At 44.5% G+C, this 27,260-nt stretch overlaps 3 protein-coding genes across 3 annotated transcripts; all 3 read left to right on the top strand.

Annotated features, from left to right (window-relative positions):
- Positions 1-671: 671 nt before the first annotated feature.
- Positions 672-6,335, top strand: coq3 (coenzyme Q3 methyltransferase). Its single transcript, XM_076279422.1, has 6 exons — positions 672-998; positions 1,179-1,331; positions 2,716-2,815; positions 3,854-4,117; positions 4,862-5,021; positions 6,082-6,335. Exons 1-6 carry the CDS (start codon positions 787-789, stop codon positions 6,282-6,284), a joined length of 1,092 nt encoding a protein of 363 aa, XP_076135537.1. The 5' UTR covers positions 672-786; the 3' UTR covers positions 6,285-6,335.
- Positions 6,336-8,994: 2,659 nt separating this feature from the next.
- LOC143118628 (glial fibrillary acidic protein-like) lies at positions 8,995-12,584 on the top strand. The gene is made up of 10 exons (XM_076279653.1): positions 8,995-9,215; positions 10,053-10,206; positions 10,421-10,570; positions 10,794-10,913; positions 10,994-11,089; positions 11,202-11,336; positions 11,442-11,552; positions 11,681-11,791; positions 11,896-12,020; positions 12,254-12,584. The coding sequence occupies exons 1-10, from the start codon at positions 8,995-8,997 to the stop codon at positions 12,582-12,584; spliced, it is 1,554 nt and encodes a 517-aa protein (XP_076135768.1).
- Positions 12,585-22,133: 9,549 nt separating this feature from the next.
- LOC143118627 (glial fibrillary acidic protein-like) lies at positions 22,134-26,371 on the top strand. The gene is made up of 11 exons (XM_076279652.1): positions 22,134-22,360; positions 23,099-23,252; positions 23,354-23,503; positions 23,803-23,922; positions 24,005-24,100; positions 24,654-24,788; positions 24,895-25,005; positions 25,136-25,246; positions 25,353-25,477; positions 25,690-26,022; positions 26,281-26,371. Exons 1-11 carry the CDS (start codon positions 22,134-22,136, stop codon positions 26,369-26,371), a joined length of 1,653 nt encoding a protein of 550 aa, XP_076135767.1.
- The last annotated feature ends 889 nt before the right edge of the window (positions 26,372-27,260 follow it).

The raw sequence follows: 27,260 nt of genomic DNA, 5'->3' as shown, positions 1-27,260 counted from the left end.
CGCTGCAATTACTGAACGCGTATAGCCCTATATCATTCTATTGCAAATATCTTCTGATGAAAAGGTCTAACCATAATCAAACACACAATCATTAAAACATTCTTTGGACACTCAATAAATGTGTGAAATGTCGTCCATAGGGGACTACAACTGTCAATAAGCCTTAAAAGCTAAAAATCTGAAATTTGGTATAGGCCTACTTACAGATGCTCCCATTTACTTTCATTAATCATGTACTGACATGCTCTTGCCAAAATGCCCATTGAGAATTCAGTAGCCAATATTTGTTATAATCTCCAGGTGTGAATGGCTGATTTTCATGAAATTTGATAGGCTCATTCATCCTGCAACATAGAAATATACCATTGCCACTGTGGGAGCTGTAATGTGGCCTACAATATGTGTTGGTTCTATTTCAGGAATTACAGTAGCCTAGAAATCTAGACGCGCCCCTAGAATTACAGGGCATAGGGGAAAGTACTGTGGTTCTTGTGTAATCGGTTTGACTACATATTCTAACAATTCCACTTCTGTCTTTTAAAAGTTGAACCATTTATAGTTCCACTGATTAAAAAGGACTTGGTACACTTTTTAGTGGTGGGTATTGAAAAAATTCACTCCGCTAGACATTCGCTCGTGCTTACAGGCTAGGAACTGTTTTTTTATGTTCAGTGTTTCCACCCGAGCGAGAAGTTGGTGAACATGCGTGGGTCACATTGATCGTGATCAAATCTGTCAGTGTCAATGGAATAAAGTATCTAATGTTCGGTTAATTAAAAAGCAATTATGTACTCGAAGAAAATCGGACGTCTGGTGTACGGGCTGTGCACGGAGACCAATGCACTGCGTTCAGCAAACATCAAAGGATCGAGTTCCTCCGAAACCGCAATTCGTGTCTTATCCTCTTGGACAGTTTGTAAACATCAGAGATACCACTCTCTCCAAAGCAAGCCCCATGACAAGAGGGACAGTCAGCCAAGCACACTCTGGAATATACGGTAGGCATTACATACCCTACTCTGTCAGTCTGTCATTGTCACGCTTGTCCGCTGCAATGAGTGGTATTAGCCTTCATAATCATGCAATGTTGTTAATCTTCTGAGTTCATGTTTAGATTTCACTAAGAAACATAAAGTACTTCAACAATGCAACACAGTGCATCTTAATTGATCTCGCAGGCCTCAAGCTCCAAGCGTTCGTCAGGTTTCCCACACCACGTTGGACCCTGGAGAGGTGAAGAAGTTCCAGTCCCTAGCCGACAAGTGGTGGGATCAACAAGGGGAGTTTGGGGCTCTGCACTCTATGAACGACCTGAGAGTGCCTTTCATTAGGTATGCTATTAACTGTTTACACAAACCTGACAAACGAGATTATTTTGATGCCTCAGTCTCACACTCTTGCACAAAGTTCTATTGACATATACAGTCATTGAAATATGTCATATTACATAACAATCATGGGTTAATAACAAAATATTTTTTGGTAGTTTACTCTAAATAGCAGTTATCACCCTAAATAGTTTTTTAAAACGAGGATGTTCCCGATAATGGGCAATTTTCACCCAGTAAAGTTATCCATTCAATACTATCAAACTAATTTATTTTTTGGCCTCATCCTCCCTTACATTTAGAAATGCAGGGACATTTGGGTAACCCCTAAATGGTTTCTTACTCTAGGACTGTTTTAATTTGTGAATCTCTTCTGATGTATGCTTGGCCTTGGGCACGGTATCAATCCAGACACGTTAATTAACTAATAAATGCATAACATGGAAAATATGGAGGCAGCAGTACAAATGATCGGAGATGCCATAGATGTGTGTGTGTGCGTGTGTGTGAGAGAGAGAGGGAGAGGGAGAGAGATTGTGGTTATGGGCATTTTGATTGGCTATATGGTCAACAACAACCCCCCCCCCCCCCCCTCCCGAAACCATCAGTCTATATGGCTGAACCAATGTGAATGTGGGTGTGCTCATTTTGGGGGGTTGAGGGAAGGGGCTTAAAATTGAAACACATTGTGCGGTGGTGTGTGAGGTGGTGTGTCCGTGCCTGGAGGGCCTGTTTAAATGAGGGGACATCACTGATGTTGATGGCTATTATGATTAACATGGAGGTCGCTTTTTGTTTGCAGCCAAGCCTATTCCCCCACCACCTTTATTTGTTGCTGTATTTTTGATGCAACCAGTGCAAGTCTGTGTGGCATAGGCCCTAATCAGCTCCATCTTGAGGCTTGCTAAGGAGATTGACTGAATGAGGTCTTGAAGGGAAGATCCCCTCAGTGCTGCTTGCGTAGCAGAAAATATGGGGCCAAATTCCCCCGTGTCCAGGACCTGGGGGGTGGGGTAGAGAGACAGTAGGACCCGCTCAGGGGGAAGGATTGGCTGATGCTCACAGGTTACCCCAGACCGTTCAGACGCCAGGCAGAGATGAGAGGTCTCTATGTCCCCAGGGGTTGTTGGAACCTCGGGATGACAGGAAGGTGTTGGTGATGAGGGCATCAAAGGTTTCTCCACGGCCCCTGATTTGCAGCAGCCTAGTGCTCTGTCTTGGGAGTAACTGCTAATTATGTCGGCTTCATTTCTTGCAGATGCCCGCTGTCCTAAATTCCCAGTGACAGTGTCCAGAGGGCAAGTTGACGGATCCCTTATGGGTAGAGGGTCGTTTTGCGTTGCGGTGACTTTTCACCCCAGTTACCCTTTGACCCCTGTCATTTCAGGGACAATCTGTTGAGCATCCATGGCAGTCGAAGGCTTGGCAGTCCTTTGGCCGGCCTCAGGATCCTGGATGTTGGCTGTGGAGGAGGCCTGCTTACTGAGGTAAGCAATGCATCTACTGCTGTGTGTGTGTGTGTGTGTCTGCTTTTATGTTTTGTATGTCAGAGAAAATACAAAAAAGGGGTATGAATAATCACACCAACACATCATTTCATGACCTCTAATTTTTGGGATTGCAAGCTGTCGCATCCAACCTTTTCTTGTACTATTTGCTCGATATTATTTGCCCTCAGAGTACAAACATATCGGGTAGATTCAGGCGTAGTCACTTGATAGGCCTACATGAGAAGGCACGGACTGCCATGTGTGTTTAATCCAGCATGTGACTGGACTGGTCATGGTTTGGTGGAAAAGACAGCTTGAAGTTTGGCTTGTTTCTTTTTGCTCTGTGAGGCATCTTTTTATTTTGGCTCTGGAGGGAGGGAGGGCTTTGGAATTGATATGATATGAAAACCGAACAGCAAAACTGGGTGATTGTAGCAGACAATGTCATGTCCCATAACTCGATACACAAGTTCACACACACACACACACACACACACACACAGATAGTCCCTTGCATGTTTGAGTATGGTCGGGAATAATTTGATGTCTTGTAAAATTACATCACTCAGTAAATGTCCTTCACTGTAAAGCAGCTGTCCATTTGGATGCGCTGTTGAGCCAACCCCAGTCTGCTCTGGTCTCTCAGGCAATACTCATGTCTTCCAGCAGGTGGCACTGAAGAGTAAAACGGTTTATTCCACACATGCTGTATTAATCATACATTTAGAAGAAGGGCCCCAGACTGATATTAGCAAATAGCACTCTGCATTGACTAACAATAATTTCCTGCATCAGGTCTCACATTTCCTACTCTTTTCTTCCTGTCAGAGGAAGTGGTTTTTAGACCTCACAGCATTAAGATGACTGTGTGTCTGACAATCTCTCTCTCTATCTCTCTATCCCTGTATCTCTTGACCTCTTGACATTTGCCTCTTTCTTTCTCTCTTTTTCTCTTCTCTTACTCTCTCTCTTTCTTTCAATTTGTCTCTGTCTTTTGTCCCCCTGCCTCTCTCTCTCTCCCTTCCTCTCCTTCAGCCACTGGGTAGATTAGGCGCAGACGTTCTGGGCATTGACCCAGTGGAGGACAGCATCCGCACTGCCGAGCTACACGGTTCGTTCGACCCACAGCTGCGGAGGCACGTGCGGTACCGGGCCTGCACGCTGGAGGAGCTGGCCCAGGAGGAGGACCCTGAGGCGGGCACAGGGACAGAGGGCTTCCACGCCGTGGTGGCCTCGGAGGTGGTGGAGCACCTGGCCGATCTGGACGTCTTCGCCAGCTGCTGCCACCAGGTGCTCAAGGTGAGGTGGTGTGGCCAAGCTGTGGTGATGCTCAGCTAAGCGGAATAGTCTGCGTCTGTGTGTGGGTGTATGTAACATTGTGTAAATCCACATCTTCTGTGGATGTAGTTATGATTCTTACACTTACCACAATAATCTGCTGATGAGCAAAGTTTTCTTTTTTCTATAGCACCCAGTACTGTCACAGTATTACCAGTATTGTAGTATTATCAGTAGATTGCTTGTGTGTGTATGTGTATGTGTATGTGTGTGTGTGTGTGTGTGTGTGTAATGATTTGGGTCACATACACTCAGTCAGTGTCTGCCAGATGTGTTTAATCTTCTGGGTCAGTGTGCAAGGGGCAAACATGATGGAATAAGTGAGAGCCTAAATCCCTGTAATCTTCTTTGGAGTTAAGGACAGTTTGTGTCTCTCTCGCTCCAGATCAGTAAATGCACTCCTGCTCTTTTCACCAAAGTGCAAGACTAGAGCAGTCATAGTGCAAATAAATGCTTGCTAAGTGAAAGCATTCACTCGCCAATACTCCTCTTCACCAAACATATCAGAGCCTATTAGAGCATAAATGTGTACTTCCTTGCTATGCTGATGCAATGGCATTCTGGCATCACACACCTCAACTGAATGGATTTGGAGGTCTCTTTTGACATAAATCACAGGCCACTCAACTTAATTATTGAATGGATGTGAGCATAATATGGTCATAAAGTCAAAAATAAGACTTGCACTTTTCTTCCTCTGTGCAGCCAGGTGGCTCTCTCTTCATCACCACCATCAGTAAGACCAACCTGTCCTACGCACTTGGAATTGTGGCAGCCGAGCAGGTGTTAGGCATTGTGCCGAGTGGCACTCACGACTGGGAGAAGTTCATCAGCCCCGTGGACCTGGAGCGCCTCCTGGAGGCCTGTGAGTGTACTGCCCCCCCCCCCCACACACACACACACACCCTTGGTCTTTCCTTAGCCATCTCTGAGAATTCTGTTGAAGACATGTTCTCGGTTTTCTGATGTATGTGCACACTATATTTACAGCTAAACCTTTACTTTTTCTCATCCTCCTCCTCTTCTTGTCTTCTGTCCATCTTTACCTCCCCCCGAACTTACAGCACCTCTCTGTGTTTCCTTCTGTCTTTCCTTCCTCAATGGGAGCAACTAACCTCAGGATAGGGACACTGCTAGGAGTCCCAGTGCTGAACCCCCACCCCACCAAAAAATGTCCCTTTGGGGGCTCTCTGGAGTTCTGCACTTTTGTCAAGATGAACTTAGGTTAATTGTGGTATTGACCAGGACATTATTCCCATATCGATCCAGAACAAAAGCATGTCTTGACATTCCACACAGTCATTAGGCAGACGCTTGTGTCGTTAAGAGACTTGCAGTTGTGTGCTGTTCTCACGGTTTTATCAGTAATCCGGCTTCTTGGACATGCAACTCCGCAGGGGCAGGTTTACTAAGAGGGAGGGTAAATCTGGGCATGTGTGTGCACCTGCGCTGGTGCCTTATTTTATTTGGCAACGAATTCACCTGCACTCATTTGTGTAAGCCGGATGCTGTTTAAAGTACTGTTTTGTGCAATGTTTTGTGCTACGTAGCTCAATGGCACAAAAGCCATTTACAAGTTATGGATGGTACACCAGAGAGTTACTGTTGTGTCTGTCCTGGATGACTCCTGGATGACTGTTCTGTTGACCATGTTGATTTGACCCCTTTACGCCGTACCCCGTGTCTGACAAATAACTGTAATATTTGACAGTCTGAGGTGTCGGTCACAGGACCTTCCACTGAAGGATCTCTTGATCTCATGCCAAACATGCACTGAAAGAGGCCTGTCGTCATAATATTTTCACTTTTGTGAACTAATAGATAATGTTTTATATAATGTTGATTATATGCCACATATTATAATTAGTTTTCTAATATAGTATATAGTAATTAATATAATAAAATTAGCTCTCTTTTGCACCCAGCTGGCTTCCAGGTGGAGTCGATCCGAGGTATGCTTTTCAACCCACTGTCGGGGTCCTGGTGCTGGACTCAGAGCACGGCCATCAACTACGCCCTGCACGCTGTGAAACGCTCCGAGGAACCACAACCGGACCGTGCCCATGCTGACAATGAGGAACCGGAGCATGAGACATTGTCACGAGCAGCCGCCTCTGGACAGAACTGAGAGAGAGAGAGAGAGAGAGAGAGAGAGAGAGAGAGAGAGAGAGAGAGAGAGAGAGAGAGAGAGAGAGAGAGAGAGAGAGAGAGAGAGAGAGAGAGAGAGAGAGAGAGAGAGAGAGAGAGAGAGAGAGAGAGAGAGAGAGAGAGAGAGAGAGAGAGAGAGAGAGAGAGAGAGAGAGAGAGAGAGAGAGAGAGAGAGAGAGAGAGAGAGAGAGAGAGAGAGAGAGAGTGTGTGTGTGTGTGTGTGTGTATAAAACGAATAAGAGTTTATGAAAGTACATCATATTTAAATGAGGGGTGTGTCCCTATCTATAAACATATTTACATGACTTTATCAGAGAAATCTCTTGACCGAGAGTAAAAATGAATCTCTTGTAACACATTTCTGAAGGTATTCCCCATATTAACATATAAGGAAAGGGGTCAACAAAGAGCTAACAGGCCAGCTTTGCCCTTGAAAGACAGATGTGTGTCTGTGTTGGTAGAGAACCTGATGAAAATGAGGATCGAAATATCTGACTGCAACTGAAATAAAATACTCAAAAAAGAGTGTAAAGTGTTCAGAATCTTTTTTGATTCACCCTTTCTAGCACATGGGATATACAGCGGGGAAAATAAGTATTGAACACGTCAACATTTTTTTCAGTAAGTATTCTTCCAGTGAGGCTATTCGCATGAAATTTTCACTGTACATTAGTATTAATTTAGGTAATCCACACATATATAAAAATCCAAACATTAATGTCTAAAAGTAGTGTTATGAGTAAAAAAGTGGAATGGAACAGGGAAAAAGTATTGAACACGCTAAGAAAAAGCAGTACACAAACGCAAAGAATGGCAAGGAACAAACTGGAATTTAGATTTAGAATTCTGGTAGATAGAGAAATTATCCCTCCTATCTGTACAAATTGATATAAGCTGGCTTAGTACTGGTGGGCTATAAAAAGGTTTTTTGTCAGCAAGGTGTCACACAAGAAACATTTCATGATGGGTAAAAGCAAAGAGCCCTCCCAAGATCTTTGCAACCTTACTGTTGCAAAACATTAATGGAACTGGTTACAGATGCACTTCAAAACTTCAGAATCATCCAGCAAGCAGTATTGGAGCCATTATTTGCAACTGGAAGGAACATCACTACATAATCAACTGGCCATGCACAGGATCTCCTTGCAAGATTTCTGACCAGGAAGTCAGAAGGATAGTCAGAAGAGTAGCCCAAGAGCCAGCAGGACAATGATCCAAACCATTCAGCAAAGGAAACTCTCAATTGGTTTCAGAGAAAGGAAATCAAGGCCCTGACTTCAATTCAATTGAACAGTTTTGGAAGTTAACTAAAGATCAGGATTCACAACAGGGACCCCTGAAATCTTCAATATTAAAGGACTATCTGTTTAAAAGAATGGGCCAAACTCACACCAGAATATTGTAACAGATTAGTTTCATCATACAGGAAATGCCTTAAAGCTGTCATTACGAATAAAGGCTTTTCCACAAAGTATTTAAGAAATTCATAACTCTACCTATGGACTTTAATGTTTGGATTTTTTTATATGGGTGGATTATCTGAGTTAATACTAATGTCTGGTGAAAATTTCATGCAAATAGCCTCATTGGAAGTATACTTACTGAAAAAAATTTTGACGTGTTCAATACTTATTTCCCCCGCTGTACATTGAACTCTTTTGACTCTATTGAAATGCATAACAAATAGCCTTCTCACAAGGCAGCCTTCCCCAAATAGCAAACATGTGGGCAGGATCTGAACAAAAGCCTTCAGATCCATCTGAACCCCACTCCCGGAACACTCCAAAGTTTATCAGCATCAGATCAGATCAGATCAGATAACTTATAAAAGATAGTCAGTCATCTATTACACCACCATCTCAGAATGCTTCTGGGGTACCAGGTCATCATCTTACTTTGATATTAATCAAGCCCTTTGGATGCCCACCTTTAGATAATGTCCGCTGTATGCTCGCTAAAATGATCGTAGCTGCGAGCCAACTCACTGTTCAGGGGTGCGTCTATCATACAACCACGGATGTTAGATTTTTACTAACATGGTATAATTCATCGTTTAACTAACCAACATCAGAATTGTGACTGTTTCCCAGGGTTCAGCCCTACAAAAAATTGACATCAGTGATGTCTTCGACATGCTTCTACTATGCTTCTACCACAGGTCAAGAGGTGTTGTTCAAACTACCTTTACGACAGTGTTTGCGAACTTTCATTGGAACTATGCTTTTGGGACGTATCCCTGCCTGCAGGTTTGTTCGGCGGCAGATTGATATGCTTTCTATTTTTTAATCTTAGCATGTCAGTACCTCGAAAGGGGTTTGGAGAGCAAGTCTGATTTGTGGACTGGGGCCTTGGAGGCTCCCGGTGACCATCAAGGCTTATCACCTACTTGCTGAAGTTACTACTTAATGGCACCCGATGCCTGGCGGTGTTTCAGCTCATCAGTCTCCCGGCGGGCCCCTGGCAGAAGGCTCTGTGGTGGGACGGGCGCTGTGGTGCTGAGGTTCGACATTCCAGAGGCGCTGGCTCATGCTCAGGGCTGGGTCGCCGCTCGGGGTATAAGAAGGGTGCTGAGGGAGCCGATAAGACAGCAGTACTCAGCAGCCCAGATCTCCTCATCCAAAGCAGCCACCTCCAGGAGGGAGAGACACCGAGAGAGAAAGCTCCAGAGCTCCGGACACACAGCAGCCAAGATGAGCCGCAGCCCAGAAAGGATCTCGTCGTATCGGAGACATTTCGAGGAATGCACCACCTCCATGTCCTCCACCGCGCTCCAGGTGAGGGTGTCCAGTCCCTCGCCCTCCCGCCAGCAGCGTGCCGCCAGCTACTCCCGCTCGGCCGCAGCCTCAGCGGCCAATGGCATGGTAATGGGACGCAGGGCTGTCTCCTCCTCCCGCAGGCCCCTAATGGCGAGGTGAGTTCCACTCCGCCCCGCCCTAAGGGGGAGCACAGAGATCCCTAGGATGAGACGGGTCATTTAAAGGTCGCAGGTCCCCCCTGCGACCTCTAAATGACCCGTCTCATCCTAGGACAGTGTGTGGAGAATGGAGAACAGTGTGTGGAGAATGCGCCATGGGCTTAACACACACTACAGTATGCAGGGCGCTCTGGGGAAACTGGCAGATAGGTACATTTTCTTGCCCCATTTAGTTTGCCATGATGCTATTTGACATGCAGGCTGCCTATGAATGCTTTGTAAAATAGTGTATTGTATTTTATTAAAAGAAAATGTATAATTATAATAATTTTAATCAGAAATATCAAAACGTTCGTAAGAATGGTTGGTGAATAAGGCCCAATGTTTCACAGAAAAGGTAATTACAACATAAATTGCTTACACTAGAACACATATAGTAGTAGGCTAAACTGTAAAATCTAACCAAGTCCAAAAGCATAATTATGAATTATTATGAATGATAGGATAGTTGCCAAATGCTTATAATGGTCATGACTGGTCATGACTGCCTGAATAACTCCCCTGGACAATGCCCCTGGATTCTCATTGACCAGCCTTCACAATATCATCATCGTCACTAGTCTAACAGCAGACTATCCTCTACATTTAAGCCTAGTAAATAATGGTATAATTTATTAAAATGTTTTTCAGTGGTAAATATGACTGGATACAAATAGTTGATAGAGAAGTTAATAAGTGTTCAGTGATTCACACCTCTTAAAATGCAATACATATTGTCATATCATGCTCTGGTAATAACGAAGTCACTGTCATGCATGTGTTGAACTGTAGCAGCGCAAGTATGGGCACCGCTTGTGTTGGCGCCAGCGGAGAAGCGATAGATCTGGACGCAGCTGCCGCCGAGAATCAGGAATTCCTCAGCACTCGCACCGGCCAGCGCAAGGAGATGGTCGTGCTGAACGACAGGCTGGCTGCATACATCGAGAAGGCTAGTGGATTCCACCTTTGCATTCTTGCATTTGCTGTTAATGTACACCTTATATCCAATTTGTTGGATGTATTTGTAGTAGCCTACCATTATGGAATAAGGGATCCGAGTTGTGTTCTCTAGGCCCGTCTTTGACAGACTTTGCCTGATTAATAATTATTTGTCTGATTAATAATTATTTATCCATAATTTATGTGTCCTCCTGTCTCCAAAGGTTCGGTCACTGGAGCAGCAGAATAAGCTGCTGGAGACAGAAATCGAGGCCCTCCAGAACCGATTCCTGAAACCCACGGGCCTGCGCATGCTGTATGAAGAGCAGCTGAAAGAGCTGAGGAAACTTGCAGATCAAATGAGAATGCAGCGGGTATGTCTGATTCAGTTACATACATGGTTTAAGCCTACGTCCACTCATACAAATAGGCATCGGATCATCACCCATAATAACATCCGCGACAGCCGGTGTTTAGTTAAAATCTCTCCACAAACACACACCTAATTGGTGACTACATCTATCTCTATATTGATATAAATACCATGTTCCAACTGCAGATGTTCTCATTGTTTTTTTGTTTTTTTTCAATCTTAAGGACCTGGCTGTTGCTGCCAAAGATGCCATGGCTGGACAGCTGGAGATGATGAAAGCCAGATATGAGGAGGCTGTGGAGCTGAGGAAGAAGGCCGAGATTGACATCGAGGACTTCCGCCCTGTAAGCCAATCACCTTTAATTTGATTAATACTCTTAATTGATATTTCTGGCGTGGCTGACTTTCAACAATATGAATACAGGATGTTGACGCAGCCACCTCCGCGCGCATTGCTTTGGAGAAACAACTTGACAACCTGGAGGTCGAGATTGAGTTCCTGAAGAGAGTTCAAAAAGAGGTACTTTCATTGATTCATTATATCGACATAATATATAGTTACCAACATAGATCTAGCCATGATTTTGCGGTTTCTGAATTATATATTGCTTGAAATGATGAAATTCATACAGGAAATCGAGGACCTCATGAAACAGATCTACGCTGCCCATGCCACCGCCCAAGGCGCCTTCGCCCTCCCCGACCTCTCGGCTGCTCTGAAGCAGATTCAGAACGAGTATGACACCATCGCGGCAAATAATCTACAGGTAGGATTCAACATAAAAAAAGTTCCATAAAAGACATCAACCATTTACACTAAATTAATAGATATGAATATATTTGCAATTAACGTGTATTTTTGCCCTTCTTAGAAAATGGACTCATGGTACAATTCAAAATTCGACGATTTAAACAACAAATCCACCAAGCATGTGGACAGGATTCGGGGTGCCAGAGAAGAGATATCAACGGCCAAAAAAGATGTAGGCCTATGTTTGCCGTTGCATTTCAGCAAATCTCAAACATTTTAAAACATATTAATTAACAAGTTTAAAACAGGCACGTCATCATTTGATTGCTATAGCCTTGAATAGCCCTTCTATATTTACAGATTCAAGACAGGGAGCGAGACCTGGATGGTCTGAAGACTAAAAACGATGCTCTTGAAGCACAGATTCTTGAAGCTCAAGAGAGACACAAGAAAGAGCTGGAGGCTCTCCAGGTGAGTCCATATTACAGTTTGAATAGCTCAGATGATTAGATGAGCAGTTTATTTCTTGCCTACAAAATCCTATTCAGGGAAAATAATATGAAAGATGATTCTAGGCCAGGATCGAGGCTCTTCAGTTGGAGCTGAAATCCACAAAGGGGAAAATCGCTCAGCTGATGATGGAGTACCAGGACTTGCTCAATGTGAAGATGAGCCTGGAGATTGAGATCACAACATACAGGCATGTGACGTGCTGCAGTTGGTCTACACTAACACACAAATCATATTTCGCAACTTCCTAGATTAATATGGATCTTAATATGGAAGATTTAGGCTATGTTTCACTATGAGTAATATCAGAGCTCCTTGGTTTCTCTACTTTTCTAATCTTTTTCCCTCTGACTTCTTCACATTTGATATATCTATTGAGACTTTTGTAATCTTTGTAATAATGACACTGTTTTTCTTGCATAGGAAACTTATTGAAGGTGAGGACATGCGTATCACCAGCATAGTGCAGGGAATGATGGGCATGAGTGCCATCAGTGCTGGGATGAGCGGAGCCGGAGCCATGGGAGCTGGAATTGGGGCCGGAATGGGGGCTGGAGCAGGTGCTGGAATGGGAGTAGTGTCCGGAGTGGGAGCGGGAGCCGGAGTGGGAGCTGGGTCAGAGATGGATGCAGGCAATGGAAATGGAAGTGTTGCCGTGGGCCTGGGAAATGGCATCCACGGCGAGACCATCACCTCCTACTCTGAGGAGCAGGCAGTGGAGGTGACCGAGAGGAAGACCGTCCTCATCAGGTAACCGTAACCAGGCGGACCTCATCTTAAACACATGTGGCTGGGGTCCTGTACAGGCATTAAACTTTAAATTAAACCATGCATTCAGCTTTAAGAAAACTTCAAAATAAATTTGTATTTAAAAACAACTTTTCAACTTGGACTAGGTGGGTGTGCTGACAATAATAAGATATTTGCAATCAGTTTAAATATTTCCATTTGTTTTTCACGTTTGTATTTCTGCCTTCTGAACAGTTAAAACCGAGGACGACACACTTGAGAGTGACACACAAGAGTGCAGCTACATCATTGAGGGAAGAAGAGGAATAAAGAGGAATAAAGCGAGAGGGGCGACTGACCGGCCGGCCCTGTCCACTCACCCTTGACCTCACGCTGGTGGACTGGGGTCTGGTCTTTGACCTCTGACCCGGACACAACACCATGAAGATGTCAATGCCTGCAAGATGCCTCTCCCTGCCTCTGTGTGTGTCCATCTCAAGTTTTGTGAAGACATTCTGTGTGCCCTACTACTGTTCCCTATTGCAAAGATTAAATAAATGCTCTCAGCATCCAGTTCTCTTGTCTTGTCTTGTCCTTCATTTCAGTGGCATGACTGACTAGTTTATCATGGGTTTTTAATGGTTTTATTGGGCCATATCCAACTGCTGGTAAATGTATACATGTATATCTCATAACATCACAATTATATACAAACCCAAAACAAACAAAAAAGTTGGGACGTTGTGTAAAATGTGAATAAAAACAAAGTAATAATCTGCAAATCTCTTAAAATCATATTTAGATGCAAAAAGGACACAGACAACATATCAAATTCCATGAATATGTGTATGACCCTGCACTTCGTAGGGAGCTAAAACGCCTGGTTCGCCAGTCCTCCCACTTATCCATGCTTGAGGTTTGGGCTGAAGCCATTCAGTGGGAACGGGAGGGTAGGCCCAGTGAGTGTGGGAGGGGGAGAAGCTACTCTGTCTCTTCACTGTGTGCTCTGCACTATTCAAGGCCCTCACATAATGCTGAGGTGGCCTCATCTGGTCAGCCTAGTGTAGAATTGGCAGAAGGATGTTATTGAAACAACAGCAAATTAATCACCTTATCCAAAGTATTGCCTCCTTATCAGACCCGCAGCGCTCCATGAGAGCCAGCCGCCCAAATACCGTTACCTGCCACAGGTGTCAGCAACCGGGCCATTATGCACAGTAATGCAACAATGACCATTTTGATTTACCACATCCTTGTCCCCAAGGCCAACACTACCTCCCGGCCACCGGGAAATTAGCCCCACCCAATGTGCCTATCTACCTACCCCGGTAAGCCAGTCCATTTCTTCTTTATTGGGTCAGTGCCCCACAGTAACTGTCAAATTAGGGGGGATTGGTGTGGATTGCTTATTAGATACAGGGTCCATGGTATCAACCATACGGGAAGGCCTCTTCTGACAACACTTGCAGGGCCAACTTAAAGATTGCAATTGGCTGTAATTACAAGCAGCCAATGGTCTCGAAATACCGTATGTGGGGTATGTTGAACTGGCAGTTGGAAGTTTTGGGAAAAGCAAAACCAGTTGGAAGCTGGAAGTTTTGGGAAAACCCATACCAAAGAGAGGGTGGCTTGAGGTTAAGGTTCCCCCTGGGCCATCCGGCCCCATTAGTACACCAGGGATACTGGGAATAAACGTGATAAGGGAATGTTACTTTGAAGGGGTCACAGAGAGGGTGGAACCATTAAATCTGGTTACAGGAGGGGTGGATATACCCGGTAGACTAACAGTTCCTATTAATACTCAAACTGGCCATTGCCATAAAATTCTAGAACAAATTTATGGGTTAGACTTAAGTATACTGTCCCAATCAGAGCAGGAGAAGGTTAGAGGGCTACTTTGCCAATACTCGTCTGTGTTTTTTACATCTGAGGGTGATCTTGGATGCACTAATCTTCTATCACATGACATCCCCGATTGATGACAAGCAAATACGGCAAAGGTTTATACGCATCCCCCCCTCAGACTATGAGTCTGTAAAGGCCCATATACAACAGTTATTAGACAGCCGGGTTATCCGGGAGAGCTGTAGTCCCTTTGCCTCTCCCATTGTCCTTGTAAAGAAAAAGGACAGCAGTCTTCATATGTGTGCTGATCACCGGCAGCCAAACAGTCGAACCCGCAAAGATGCCTTACCCCTTCCCCGCATCGAAGAGATGCAAGATTCCCTGTCCAGAGCCCAGTGGTTTACAACCATCGACTTGTCTAGTGGATACCACCAAATCCCAGTCACTGAAAGAGACCGCCCTTAAACATCCTTTTGCACACCCTTCGGGTTATTTGAATTAAACAGAACGCCCTTTGGGTTGTGCAATGTACCCGTCACGTTCCAGCAGCTCAAGAAGCGGATATTCGGAGATCAGAATGGGCAGTCGTTATGGCTGTACCTGGATGACATTATCATCTTTTCCTCTGATGCTAATGAACATCTTAGGCGCCTGGAACTTGTGCTAAGTCGTTTACAAAAAGAGGGTGTCAAGGCCAAATTAGAGAAGTGCTGTTTTTTTTTCAAAAACAGGTCCGCTACCTGGGCCAGTTAATATCTGGAGAGGGTGTCTCAACAGATCCGGAGAAGGTGGCTGCAGTAGCCAACTGGCCCCGGCCACGGACAATCCAGGAATTGCGATCCTTCCTCGGTTTTGAAAGCTATTGCCAACGTTTTGTCAAAGGATTTGCAGAGTTAGCAGCACCTTTTCACCGTCTGGTAGCTGAACAAGGAGGAGGCAAGGGTCGGAAAGGACACAGGGCAAGTTTAGAAACCGTCTGGTCTGGGGAATGTGAAAAGAGCTTCCAGGACATGAAGGTAAAACTAGTCCATGCCCTGACTCTAGCTTTTGCTGACTTTCATTGTAGAAGTAGATGCCAGTCACCATGGTCTGGGAGCTGTGTTGTCATAGGAGCAAGGCGGGAAGGTGCGTCCTATGGCATATGCCAGTCGGAGCCTCAACCCGGCAGAGCGGATGTACAGCTCCATGAAGCTGGAGTTTTTAGATTTGAAGTGGGCAATGACAGACAAGTTGCATGACTACTTGTGGGGACAGCGTGTGGTATAGACTAATTCTGCTAAACTAGGGACTACCAAACAGAGGTGGGATGCATAACTAGCAGCTTTTAACTTTACTGTCTGTTACAGACCTGGCAGAACTAACCAGAACGCTGACTCCCATGGGCCACCTGATGGCAACTAGGCCTAATAAAGTGTTAGCCATAGGGTTCTCCTACCTAGAACGTTCCAGGGATTGGGTAGAACAAGTACAAATGAAATGAAATGGCCGGATAATTTAGCTTGAAACAAGTAATTTCCCCCTAATAGTGTTTATATTTTCTTGCATTTTTTGTAGTGCTTATGTTTCATGTTTGCAAACACTAATGGAACAGAAATTTGTATCATTGTGGGGGGACTATGGCAAGGACCTGGAACATCTAGCAATATCCAAGAGTGAATATGCCCAATTCCTTGACCTTTAGTCAAAGGCTCAACAGGTTTGTCAGTCTCTGACTCATCCAGTCAGAGAACTGGCCGAAAATGTCCAAGTCCTGCACTTACAGGGAGGACCAAAAAAAAAACCTGATGTACTCCCTAATTGAGGACCTTGTGTGAACACCAAGGACTTTTATGAGCCAATAATATTTGATGACTGTGAACATGCAGCATCACCACTCAAGAACAAAACAGCAATGCTTTCTTGGTGGATTCGATGCTGTGGTAGTGGCTGTTGACCAAATAAGGTACAGTATGTGTTGATCAGAAGAATATTGTTTTTTACACAGTGGTTGTGATGATTGAACATTGAACATTGAAACATTGTGCTTGAAGTGTAGAAACTGTTTACTATCTAAAGTTCTTGCCAATTTCAACAGCACTTGTTACTTGTATTCAATGTTTTGGCATGATGGAGGGAGAAAATCCTTTATTAAATGGGTATCTTTTATCTTTCATACAGGTACGATCCTGGTGGCAATGTTGGGGGGAGGTTTGCATTTTTTGTAAATTTTCCAGCCATGAGAGATGAACAAGGCAGTCCAAATAATGAAAACAATGGAATCCCGTTGCCCGTCTATCATATTCGAACAATGCGCCAGGATTTCATCAAGACTGTATCATTAGCAACAAACATCTCATTGCCAAAACATGTTCTACGTCACATCTACCTGACGCATCAGCTGACCAAAACCCGGCTGTTGATGAACGAGTGAGCAGCTGAACTGAAGAGAGATATCTAAAACTCTTTAGACAATCAGATGTCCCCTTGAAGACAATCAGTGCTTACCTGTTATCCATCGCCTGCAGTAATGCACACGCATAGAGAGTATTCTCATTTATGACCACTGCATGGCAGAATGAGAGAAACAGACTTGAAGGTTATTCCCAACTAATGTTACCCCGATTCTGTGTGTGTGTCCTCACTTATGGACCTTTGTCCTAACTTTTGGGCACAAGTGTCCTCATTTTCAGTGTCATGGTGGTGGTCATCCTATGCTCTGGTATATTCTCTGGTTCCTTATCAGGAAGATCCGGTATGTCAAAATCAAGCACAGTTTCATCCATACTTATTTTGTGCAGTTCAAGTGCTTTGCCACCGACAGTCCTGTGTAAAGAGACAGACTATGAGTACATTGGTGATCAAATACTTTAAAATATGAACGGCTGCATAATTTTTTGCTCAAACAATTCTCATCATTCAGTTTCACAAGTAGGGTAGTTGCAAGAATGAATGAGGCAGCTTTATTTCCACCCAACATTAGCAGCAAGGAAAATATACCGTAGATGAAAAGAAGGGACAAAATCCTCCTCTGAGCTGTCCTTATCTTCCAAGTCCAAATGACTCGGATCGACCCCAAAAATCGTCCATTTCAATACTGTGTGTGAGGAAAACAAACATCTTAGATTCGAGGGACAGATCAGTGTGGTATATGAAAGAGTGGCATATGAAACACTGCTGTGAAATACTTCCAAGATGTTCCTGAAGTCATTGCCACCCCCCTCAACTGGAGAGTCACACTCTTCTTCGCCAATATCCAGATGTGAATATACGCAAATAGAGGAAACACAGAAATAACACTTTGCAGACTCCAGTGGAAGACACTCACCTTGTCTCCAAAGCATGTCTCCAAGCCATGTGTAGAAAAACTATTAGATAGGAACATACAGGTTACAGTCCGATTCCTCAGTGATGCTTGACACGTGGTTGTGGTGGTCTGCCCCTTGCTTGGAGTAGATGATGTTGCTTGCCAATGCTTGTAACTAAAACAAAAGGGAACAGTCTTTTAACAGCATAGTTTTACTGTGTGTAGAAATGATCATGGGTGAAGCTGTAATGAAATTTCACATTTCCTAACAGTTCTGTGTGCGTGGGGGAATCCATCATCAAAGTTGTATTTTAGCATTTGCAAGCAAGCTAATCTAACAGGGACTCTACTTTCCAGTTAATTCAGTGTGTTCCCAAATGCTTCAAGAAATGTCATGTCACAAGCAATAGTTTTGAACATGCTAGGCTACATGTCAGTGTTTAGATTCCCAGCGCTAGCCTAGTAGGCATTTTAACAGCAACTATGGCTATGCGCTAACACCAGTCAGAGTTTAATTAGCAATAACGTATGGAGATGGATTCGTAGCCTCTTAGACAGCTGAGTGACATCAGGTATGTAACCTACATATTTATGTTTTTGCCAGCTAACTTTTAACATGATCTTCATATTCATTGTGATGCTATATGGGCCTCATGCACATGAAAGATTAATATCATGCCATTATGTTGTTTAGAACACACCGTGAAATAAAGTTTTCACCTTACAACTTTGCTGATAACATTTCAAATAAATGCCAGTTAGCGCATTAGCAAGGATAATGTGTATAGGCTACTGTTGATGTTGTTTCATAGCCTTTTGCTTGTGTGTAGTTAGGCCCACTGCTAGATATTGACAGGAGCTCGCGATATCGTTTTAAAGTAAGCTACTTAGGCTCACGCAAGCTGTCAAACACTGTCCACTCGCCTATGGGGTGCACCACTCTGGTTTATACATCCAGTGTTTATGTTAGCTAACTGTATCTGGATGTGTTGCTATCAGAGCAAGACGTTACAGATGGCGCATAAAATGCAGTGATGCCTCGTATAAAAAAAAATAATAAAATAAAACGCAATTTAAGCACCGAAATAAGGCACTGAAATCCACGTTGTTATTCGATGCAGTTACTACCGTTTGCATCGGCACCGGTGCCATATTAGAACCGTGTTTCGGTGCCCAACCCTACTCCTTACCCTGCGGATAAGCTGCTCGTTTCCCGTCCAGGTCTTCAAGGTTGCACTCCTCGGGTTAACACTACAGGTCCCGAGGGAGGCACTGTAGTGCCGGTCAAACATGCTCATTGGATGGCCATACACCATCTCCTCGTAAGCCAGCTCCAACTGGTATGCCTTCCACGCTGGAGCAAACCCACCCTTTCCAATGCTCCCATGGAACAAGTCTCTGAGACAGGAGGAAATGTAGCCAAGGATTTCCTTCAACACTTTGAAAAGGCCACAGTTCCTGCCATCCATAAAAGGAATGACTACTGGATAACATTCTAGGATGCTATCCAGTGCAGGAAGGTTGTAAAACTCTTCAGCCTGGAGACTTGCTGGAATACCAGCGCTCTTGCTGAAAGAGCCAACATACTCCGATATCCCTGCTGCCCCACCAGTTTCAAGCAGGTATCCTGCATGTGCTCTAAATACAAGTTTGCGGCAATAACCATGCCTGCCCTGCTTTCGTGATGTTAAAGATTACACATGGAGATTACTCCACTAATGGGGTGGCTAACGTTGATGGCGTAGTGTACGTGCCATAGCTGCAAAAAGGAACATGTTAGTTAGTTAGTTAGTTTTATTTGTCCTTACATAGGAAATTTGTTTTCACCTACCATACAAGCCTCACAGACATGAAATACATAGATACACACAGTTACGGTTCTTCACCCACCACCCTGTTACCACATACCCCACCCACATAGATGTTAACAGCACATATACAGCACATATATCACAACAGCACATATACAGCACATATACATCACCTTACACAGATACAAACAGGAAAACCATCACCAGTTGGCATTACAGAGGAATGAGGGCGGCACAGTGATCCATCACCGCTGTGTGTTATTTAGTGCTGCTATTGCAGAGGGCACAAAGCTTTTCCCAAAGCGTACTCGCTTCCACCCCATAGCCCTGTATCTGCGTCTTGATGGAAGCAGAATGAAGAAGGGATTGAGGGAGTGGGGGGGGTCATGAGCGATGGAACATTTGCAAGAACCTGCAGTAGCGGGCGCTTCAAGTCGATTGGACGGCTGTCCAAAGACATCTGGAAATTGATGGACTCGTGCAAGCCTAGAACAGTATAACAGCTGCTGCAGCACATATTTGGACCACAGCTAGTGTAGGTCCTCATCTTTGGCCTTCACGTCACAGCCAAAGTGAACAGACATTGCCGCCACTTTCTCCACATGCAGAAAGTCCAAGTGAAAGGGGCTGTCTTGCTTTTGACCAAGTTTTATAATGGTGGTCACCATCATTGGTGTGCTCAATGGCACGCTGCAGGAGGGACATGACAAAAATCCTGTGGCAAGACCTCAAAGTTTGCCGTTTTAGTCAGGCACTGCTTCATTATCGAAGCTCTCTTGAGGTCTGCATCTGACAGGGCCTGAAGCTGCTCCTGAAAGTAAGTCCTCACCTCTTCTAATGCCTCAGTTGCAATGCGTTGGTACGATTGCATTTGCAACAGCATTTCACTGGGCTTTACCTTATTCTTTGGCATGGCCGAAAGATTAAGGAATAAAGCCCCATCAAGATTGCTGAGGACTATACCACAGCAGTTCTGGAATGCGCTCTTGCCTTTTGCTGAATAGGCCTGCAGATCGACATACTTACGGTGTAAAAAGAAGTGATTTTTCACCTTTAAATTTTCAGGTAAGTACAGGTAAAAAAAACCCTGCCTTGATGGCTGTTGTCTTGTCTTGAACCCCTGCCTTGAAGTCTCAAGTTCGATGACTACATCGTCGATATCGAAGGTGTAGTCAATGAATTGCCGAGGGTTGTAGATGGTTGCTTGCAAGTTCTGCTGGTTCTCAATGCCTGTCACTATGTGATCAGTGTCTGGATCCTCAAAAAAATTGCCTTTGGAACAGTTGCTAACCCTTGCTAAGCTCAGTTGCTAAGTTGCTCTGTCTCTTTTGGTCTGTGTAGCTCTGAATGGCATTGAAGTCCAGCACCCCTATTTATAACCTCCGGTTTTTAAAATAAAAATTACAAATATTTGATTAAATTGTCTTTTCCATTTAATGTTCTCATATTTGTTTCTCTTGATAGGAAGGTCGTAGAGACCTGAAACCAAGTTCTACCCCCACTAAATGGACCACGCCCTTTCCAACGGTGTCACTCCCGACATTGTGAAATTTGTGTTTATTTAATACTGAAGGGTATTATTTGAATACTTTGGGTTTTGTGGCATTCATATATTTTGTGTTGTGTAGCATTGACATTTCATACTTTTACAAAAACACAATTCTTTAAAGGACAATTCCGGCGCAAAATGAACCTAGGGGTTAATAACACATGTGTACCGAGTTCGACCGTTCGCTGGGATTTGTTTTCATGCTAGTCGAATGTGACCAGTTTTATTGCAAACCGCTTATTAGCGTTTAACGCTAGCCTTCGGGGCACACCCGAATTGTCCTTTAAGTAAACTATTTTGATTTAATATAAACAAGTGAGTTTATGAGTTATTAAGATAATATGGGATAAGAGAATTCATGTTAAGAGGTTGATATATTAATACTATTTAATGTGGTAAGAAAGCAGGTATTACATGGGTAATAACAAGTTTTAATAATGTATTTTCCGCTTAAGGCATTTAAACATATGGCGGTTGGAAGTGTAAAATATCAACCTGAAACCTGAATGCATTTAAAGTGATTAATTTGCACACAAATAATTCAACATGCTTCTACCACAGGTCAAGAGGTGTAGTTCAAACTACCTTTACGATTGTGTTTGCGAACATTCATTGGAACTGTACTTTTGGGAAATGTACACCTGCCTGCAGGCTTATTCGGCGGCAGAGTGATATGCTTTCTATTTTGTATGTCAGTACCTCGAAAGGGGTTTGGAGAGCAAGTCTGATTTGTGGACTGGGGCCTTGGAGGCTCCCGGTGCCCATCAAGGCTTATCACCTACTTGCTGAAGTTACTACTTAATGGCCCCCGATGCCTGGCGGTGTTTCAGCTCATCAATCTCCCGGCGGGCCCCTGGCAGAAGGCTCTGTGGTGGGACGGGAGCTGTGGTGCTGAGGTTCGACATTCCAGAGGCACTGGCTCATGCTCAGGGCTGGGTCGCCGCTCGGGGTATAAGAAGGGTGCTGAGAGAGCCGATGAGACAGCAGTGCTCAGCAGCCCAGATCTCCTCATCCAAAGCAGCCACCTCCAGGAGGGAGAGACACCGAGAGAGAAAGCTCCAAAGCTCCGGACACACAGCAGCCAAGATGAGCCGCAGCCCAGAAAGGATCTCGTCGTATCGGAGACATTTCGAGGAATGCACCACCTCCACCTCCTCGTCCTCCACCGCGCTCCAGGTGAGGGTGTCCAGCCCCTCGCCCTCCCGCCAGCAGCGCGCCGCTAGCTACTCCCGCTCGGCCGCGGCCTCAGCTGCCAACGGCATGGCGATGGGACGCAGGGCCGTCTCCTCCTCCCGCAGGCCCCTGATGGCGAGGTGAGTTCTGCTCCGCCCCGCCCAGAGGGGGAGCACAGGAATCCCTAGGATGAGACGGGTCATTTAGAGGTCGCAGATCCCCCCTGCATGCACAGTGTGCGGAGAATGCCCCATGGGCATAACACACTACAGTCTAGCCTGACTAGCTACAGGAGCTGTTCTATCCTTACCGCACTTTAATGCTTTATAAAATATTGGAATTTATTTTAATTGGGGAAAAAATCCTTCCAGCTAAGCATTCAATGCTTAGGCCCTATAAGGCTCGTGCCCTGCGTAATTTATAGATAGATGATAGGATAGTTGCCTAATTTGCTTATGAAAGTCAGTCAGTGACTGCCCCTGGATCCTCAATGAACTTTCCACCTTCTTGGCAGCCTTCATTATATCGTCATACAAATGTCATGCATTAGTCAGATGCAGCAGCAGACTATCCTCCACCTAGTAAATAATGGTATCACTTTGGTTTTGTGAACGTGATTCAAATGTTTTTTTCCGTAGTGAATATAACTGGATACAATTAAGTGATCTTTCCTTCTTTCTCTGATTGCCTACATTCTGTAAAGCGCCATGATACATGTGTTATGTTTTGGCGCTCTATAAGCACAATAAATTGAATTGAATTGATAGAGAAGTTAGCGAGTTTTCAGTGGGTCACACGTCTTAAAATGCAATACATATTGTCATATCACGCTCTGGTAATAACAAAGTCACCGTCATGCATGTGTTGAACTGTAGCAGCGCAAGCATGGGCACCGCTTGTGTGGGCGCCAGCGGAGAAGCGATAGATCTGGACGCAGCTGCCGCCGAGAATCAGGAATTCCTCAGCACTCGCACCGGCCAGCGCAAGGAGATGGTCGTGCTGAACGACAGGCTGGCTGCATACATCGAGAAGGCAAGTGGATTCCACCTTTCTGCATTCTTTTACTTTGCATATTCGAGCATGTAGTGCTCTCACATAGGGGCCATAATTTATGTGTCGTCCTGTCTCCAAAGGTTCGGTCACTGGAGCAGCAGAATAAGCTGCTGGAGACAGAAATCGAGGCCCTCCAGAACCGATTCCTGAAACCCACGGGCCTGCGCATGCTGTATGAAGAGCAGCTGAAAGAGCTGAGGAAACTTGCAGATCAAATGAGAATGCAGCGGGTATGTCTGATTCAGTTACATACATGGTTTAAGCCTATGTCCACTCATACAAATAGGCATCGTATCATCACCCATAATGATATCCGCGTGTTTAATTAAAATCTCTCCACAAACACATACCTAACTGGTGACTACATCTATCTCAATAATATTGATATATGGAGCATGTCTTGTCTTGAATTTCCCCTTGGGGATCAATAAAGTATCTATCTATCTATCTATCTATCTATCTATCTATTTATCTATCTATGTTCCAACTGCAGATGTTCTCATTGTTTTTTTTTTTTTTCAATCTTAAGGACCTGGCTGTTGCTGCCAAAGATGCCATGGCTGGACAGCTGGAGATGATGAAGGCCAGATATGAGGAGGCTGTGGAGCTGAGGAAGAAGGCCGAGATGGACATCGAGAATCTCCGCCCTGTAAGTCATTCACCTTTAATTTGATTAATACTCTTAATTGATATATCTCTGGCGTGGCTGACTTTCAACTATATGATTACAGGATGTTGACGCAGCCACCTCCGCGCGCATTGCTTTGGAGAAACAACTTGACAACCTGGAGGTTGAGATTGAGTTCCTCAAGAGAGTTCAAAGAGAGGTACGTTTATTGAGTCATTATTGACATTATATATACCGGTAGTCACCAACATAGATCTAGCCATGATTGTGCAGTTTCTGAATTATTATATATTAGCCTGACGAGCCAGACCCACATTAAAATGTAGGTTCTGGGCACTCACCGTTCGCAGTGCTCAGTCCTAGGGGCGGGATAATCAGTTGTCTTTCAAATTCCCTCTGCACGCAATAGGACAGCGGCAGCGCTATGAGTCCCATGTGTTTCCCACCAGCGGAGCTAGTTGGCTAGTTCAAACGTTTGCCAATTTAATAAAAGCTTAACTCGTGTCACACTGTTTGCCAGCAGCAACATCCATCTTATTTGTTTTAAAGTAGCAGGGAATTCAAGCCAAACCGTTGCAACTCTGCCATCAATCATTATGTTAAGCCCACCTAATGACTCTATACACGATTTCATTGGCCTGATTAAGTTTCGATTTCTGGAGCTCACAAGCCAACGGAGAGTTGCTAGACTAGGGGCGCGTCTAGATTTCTAGGCTAATTATATATTGCTTGAAATGATGACATTTATACAGGAAATCGAGGACCTCATGAAACAGATCTACGCTGCCCATGCCACCGCCCAAGGCGCCTTTGCCCTCCCCGACCTCTCGGCTGCTCTGAAGCAGATTCAGAACGAGTATGACACCATCGCGGCAAATAATCTACAGGTAGGCTTCAACATAAAAAAAGTTCCATAAAAGGACATCAACCATTTACAGTAAATAATATACATTAATATATTTGCATTTAATGTGTATTTTTTGTTCTTTTCAGAAAATGGACTCGTGGTACAATTCAAAATTCGACGATTTAACCAACAAATCCACCAAGCATGTGGACAGGATTCGGGGTGCCAGAGAAGAGATATCAACGGCCAAAAAAGATGTATGCCTATGTTTGCCGTTGCTGTTGCATTTCAGCAAATCTCAAACTTTTTAAAACATATTAATTACAAGTTTAAAACAGGCACGTCATCATTTGATTGCCATAGCCTTGAATAGCCCTTCTATTACAGATTCAAGACAGGGAGCGAGACCTGGATGGTCTGAAGACTAAAAACGATGCTCTTGAAGCACAGATTCTTGAAGCTCAAGAGAGACACAAGAAAGAGCTGGAGGCTCTCCAGGTGAGTCCATATTACAGTTTGAATAGCTCAGATGATTAGATGAGCGCAGTTTATTTCTTGCCTACAAAATACTATTCAGGGAAAATAATATTAACGATGATTTTAGGCCAGGATCGAGGCTCTTCAGTTGGAGCTGAAATCCACAAAGGGGAAAATCGCTCAGCTGCTGATGGAGTACCAGGACTTGCTCAATGTGAAGATGAGCCTGGAGATTGAGATCACAACATACAGGCATGTGACATCCTGCAGTTGGTCTACACTAACACACAAATCATATTTCGCAACTTCCTAGATTAATATGGATCCTAAGCAAATTGATGTTAACCACATTAGAAGCTCCTGAGTTGGAGCAAGATTTAGGCTATATTTCACTATAATGAGTACTGTGTTATTAATGACACTGAGTACTGCGTTAATAATGACACTGTGTTTTTCTTGCATAGGAAACTTATTGAAGGTGAGGACATGCGTATCACCAGCATAGTGCAGGGAATGATGGGCATGAGTGCCATCAGTGCTGGGATGAGCGGAGCCGGAGCCATGGGAGCTGGAATTGGGGCCGGAATGGGGGCTGGAGCAGGTGCTGGAATGGGAGTAGGGTCCGGAGTGGGAGCGGGAGCCGGAGTGGGAGTGGGAGCTGGATCAGAGATGGATGCAGGCAATGGAAATGGAAGTGTTGCCGTGGGCCTGGGAAATGGCATCCACGGCGAGACCATCACCTCCTACTCTGAGGAGCAGGCAGTGGAGGTGACAGAGAGAAAGACCATCCTCATCAGGTAACCAGAAGGACAGGAGCGTCAAACCCCAATCACATACTCACTAGGGTCTCATCACATGGGGCTGGGGTCCTGTACAGGCATTAAACCTTAAATTAAACCATCGATTCGGCTTTAAGAAAACTTCAACGGAAATGTGTATTTAAAAACAACTTTTCAACTAGGACTAGGTGGGTGTGCTGACAATAATAAGATATTTGCAATCGGTTGAAATATTTTTCATTTGTTTTTCACATTTGTATTTCTGCCTTCTCTCAGAACAGTTAAAACCGAGGACGACACACTTGAGAGTGACACACAGGAGCGCAGCTACATCATTGAAGGAGCCGCTGATGAAGAAGAGGAATAGAGCGAGAGGGGCGACTGACCGGCCGGCCCTGTCCACTCACCGTTGACCTCACACTGGTGGCCTGGGATCTGGTCTTTGACCTCTGACCCGGACACAACACCATGAAGATGTCAACGTCTGCAAGATGCTTCTCCCTGCCTCTTTGTGTGTCTATCTAAAGTTGACTGAGGTTTTGTGTACGTTTTGTGACATTCTGTGTGCCTTACTACTGCTCCCTATTGCAAAGATTAAATAAACGCTCACAGCATCCAGTTCCCTTGTCTTGTCCTTTATTTCAGTGGCATGACTGATACGTTTAATAAGACCAACGGAAAATGAAACGTGGTGATTCAGGCGTAATAATCCAGTCACTAACCAATTTTCCTGTTGCAGCTCAACCTTGTTGCTGGAAGTTAGACTATTTTCAGGTGCTGCATGATATCACTGTGCTGCTGCGCCCATGGTGTTCCTTGATTATTACTGTGACGCCCCTCTGCTCCCCCCTACGGGCCGTCTGCCGTTTTCCGTGGTGGCCACACGGGCAGGTTGCCGGCTTGCAGTGGGGAGACTTAATTAAGGGAGATTGGCCTCACCTGGCGCCGGTGTAGGCCTATACATCATCGCCATCCCTTGTATCACTCTCTCTCTCTCTCCCACCATTCAGACACATTTTTGACACACGCACTGCAAACCACTGCTACTCACATATGACAAACACGCATCCATACACTTAATTTTTCACCCCCTAGACATATCCATTCATTCTAGATCACTTTAAATAAATATAATTTATTTATAATTGGAATCTGTTGTCAGCCTCTTTTGTGTTGTGCCATGAGCCGGGTGTAACAATTACCCTGGAATGAGAGTATAGTTCCATGTTAAATCAGCCTAGGAAATCGCTATGTTT

The sequence above is a fragment of the Alosa pseudoharengus genome, unplaced genomic scaffold (assembly GCF_046254945.1).
Source record: "Alosa pseudoharengus isolate Yale_2024_CS ecotype anadromous, Long Island Sound unplaced genomic scaffold, YU_APseudo_1.1 YU_APseudo_1.1_scf_12, whole genome shotgun sequence".
Taxonomy (NCBI): Eukaryota; Metazoa; Chordata; class Actinopteri; order Clupeiformes; family Clupeidae; genus Alosa; species Alosa pseudoharengus.
This window is presented reverse-complemented; position numbering and strand designations above follow the sequence as displayed.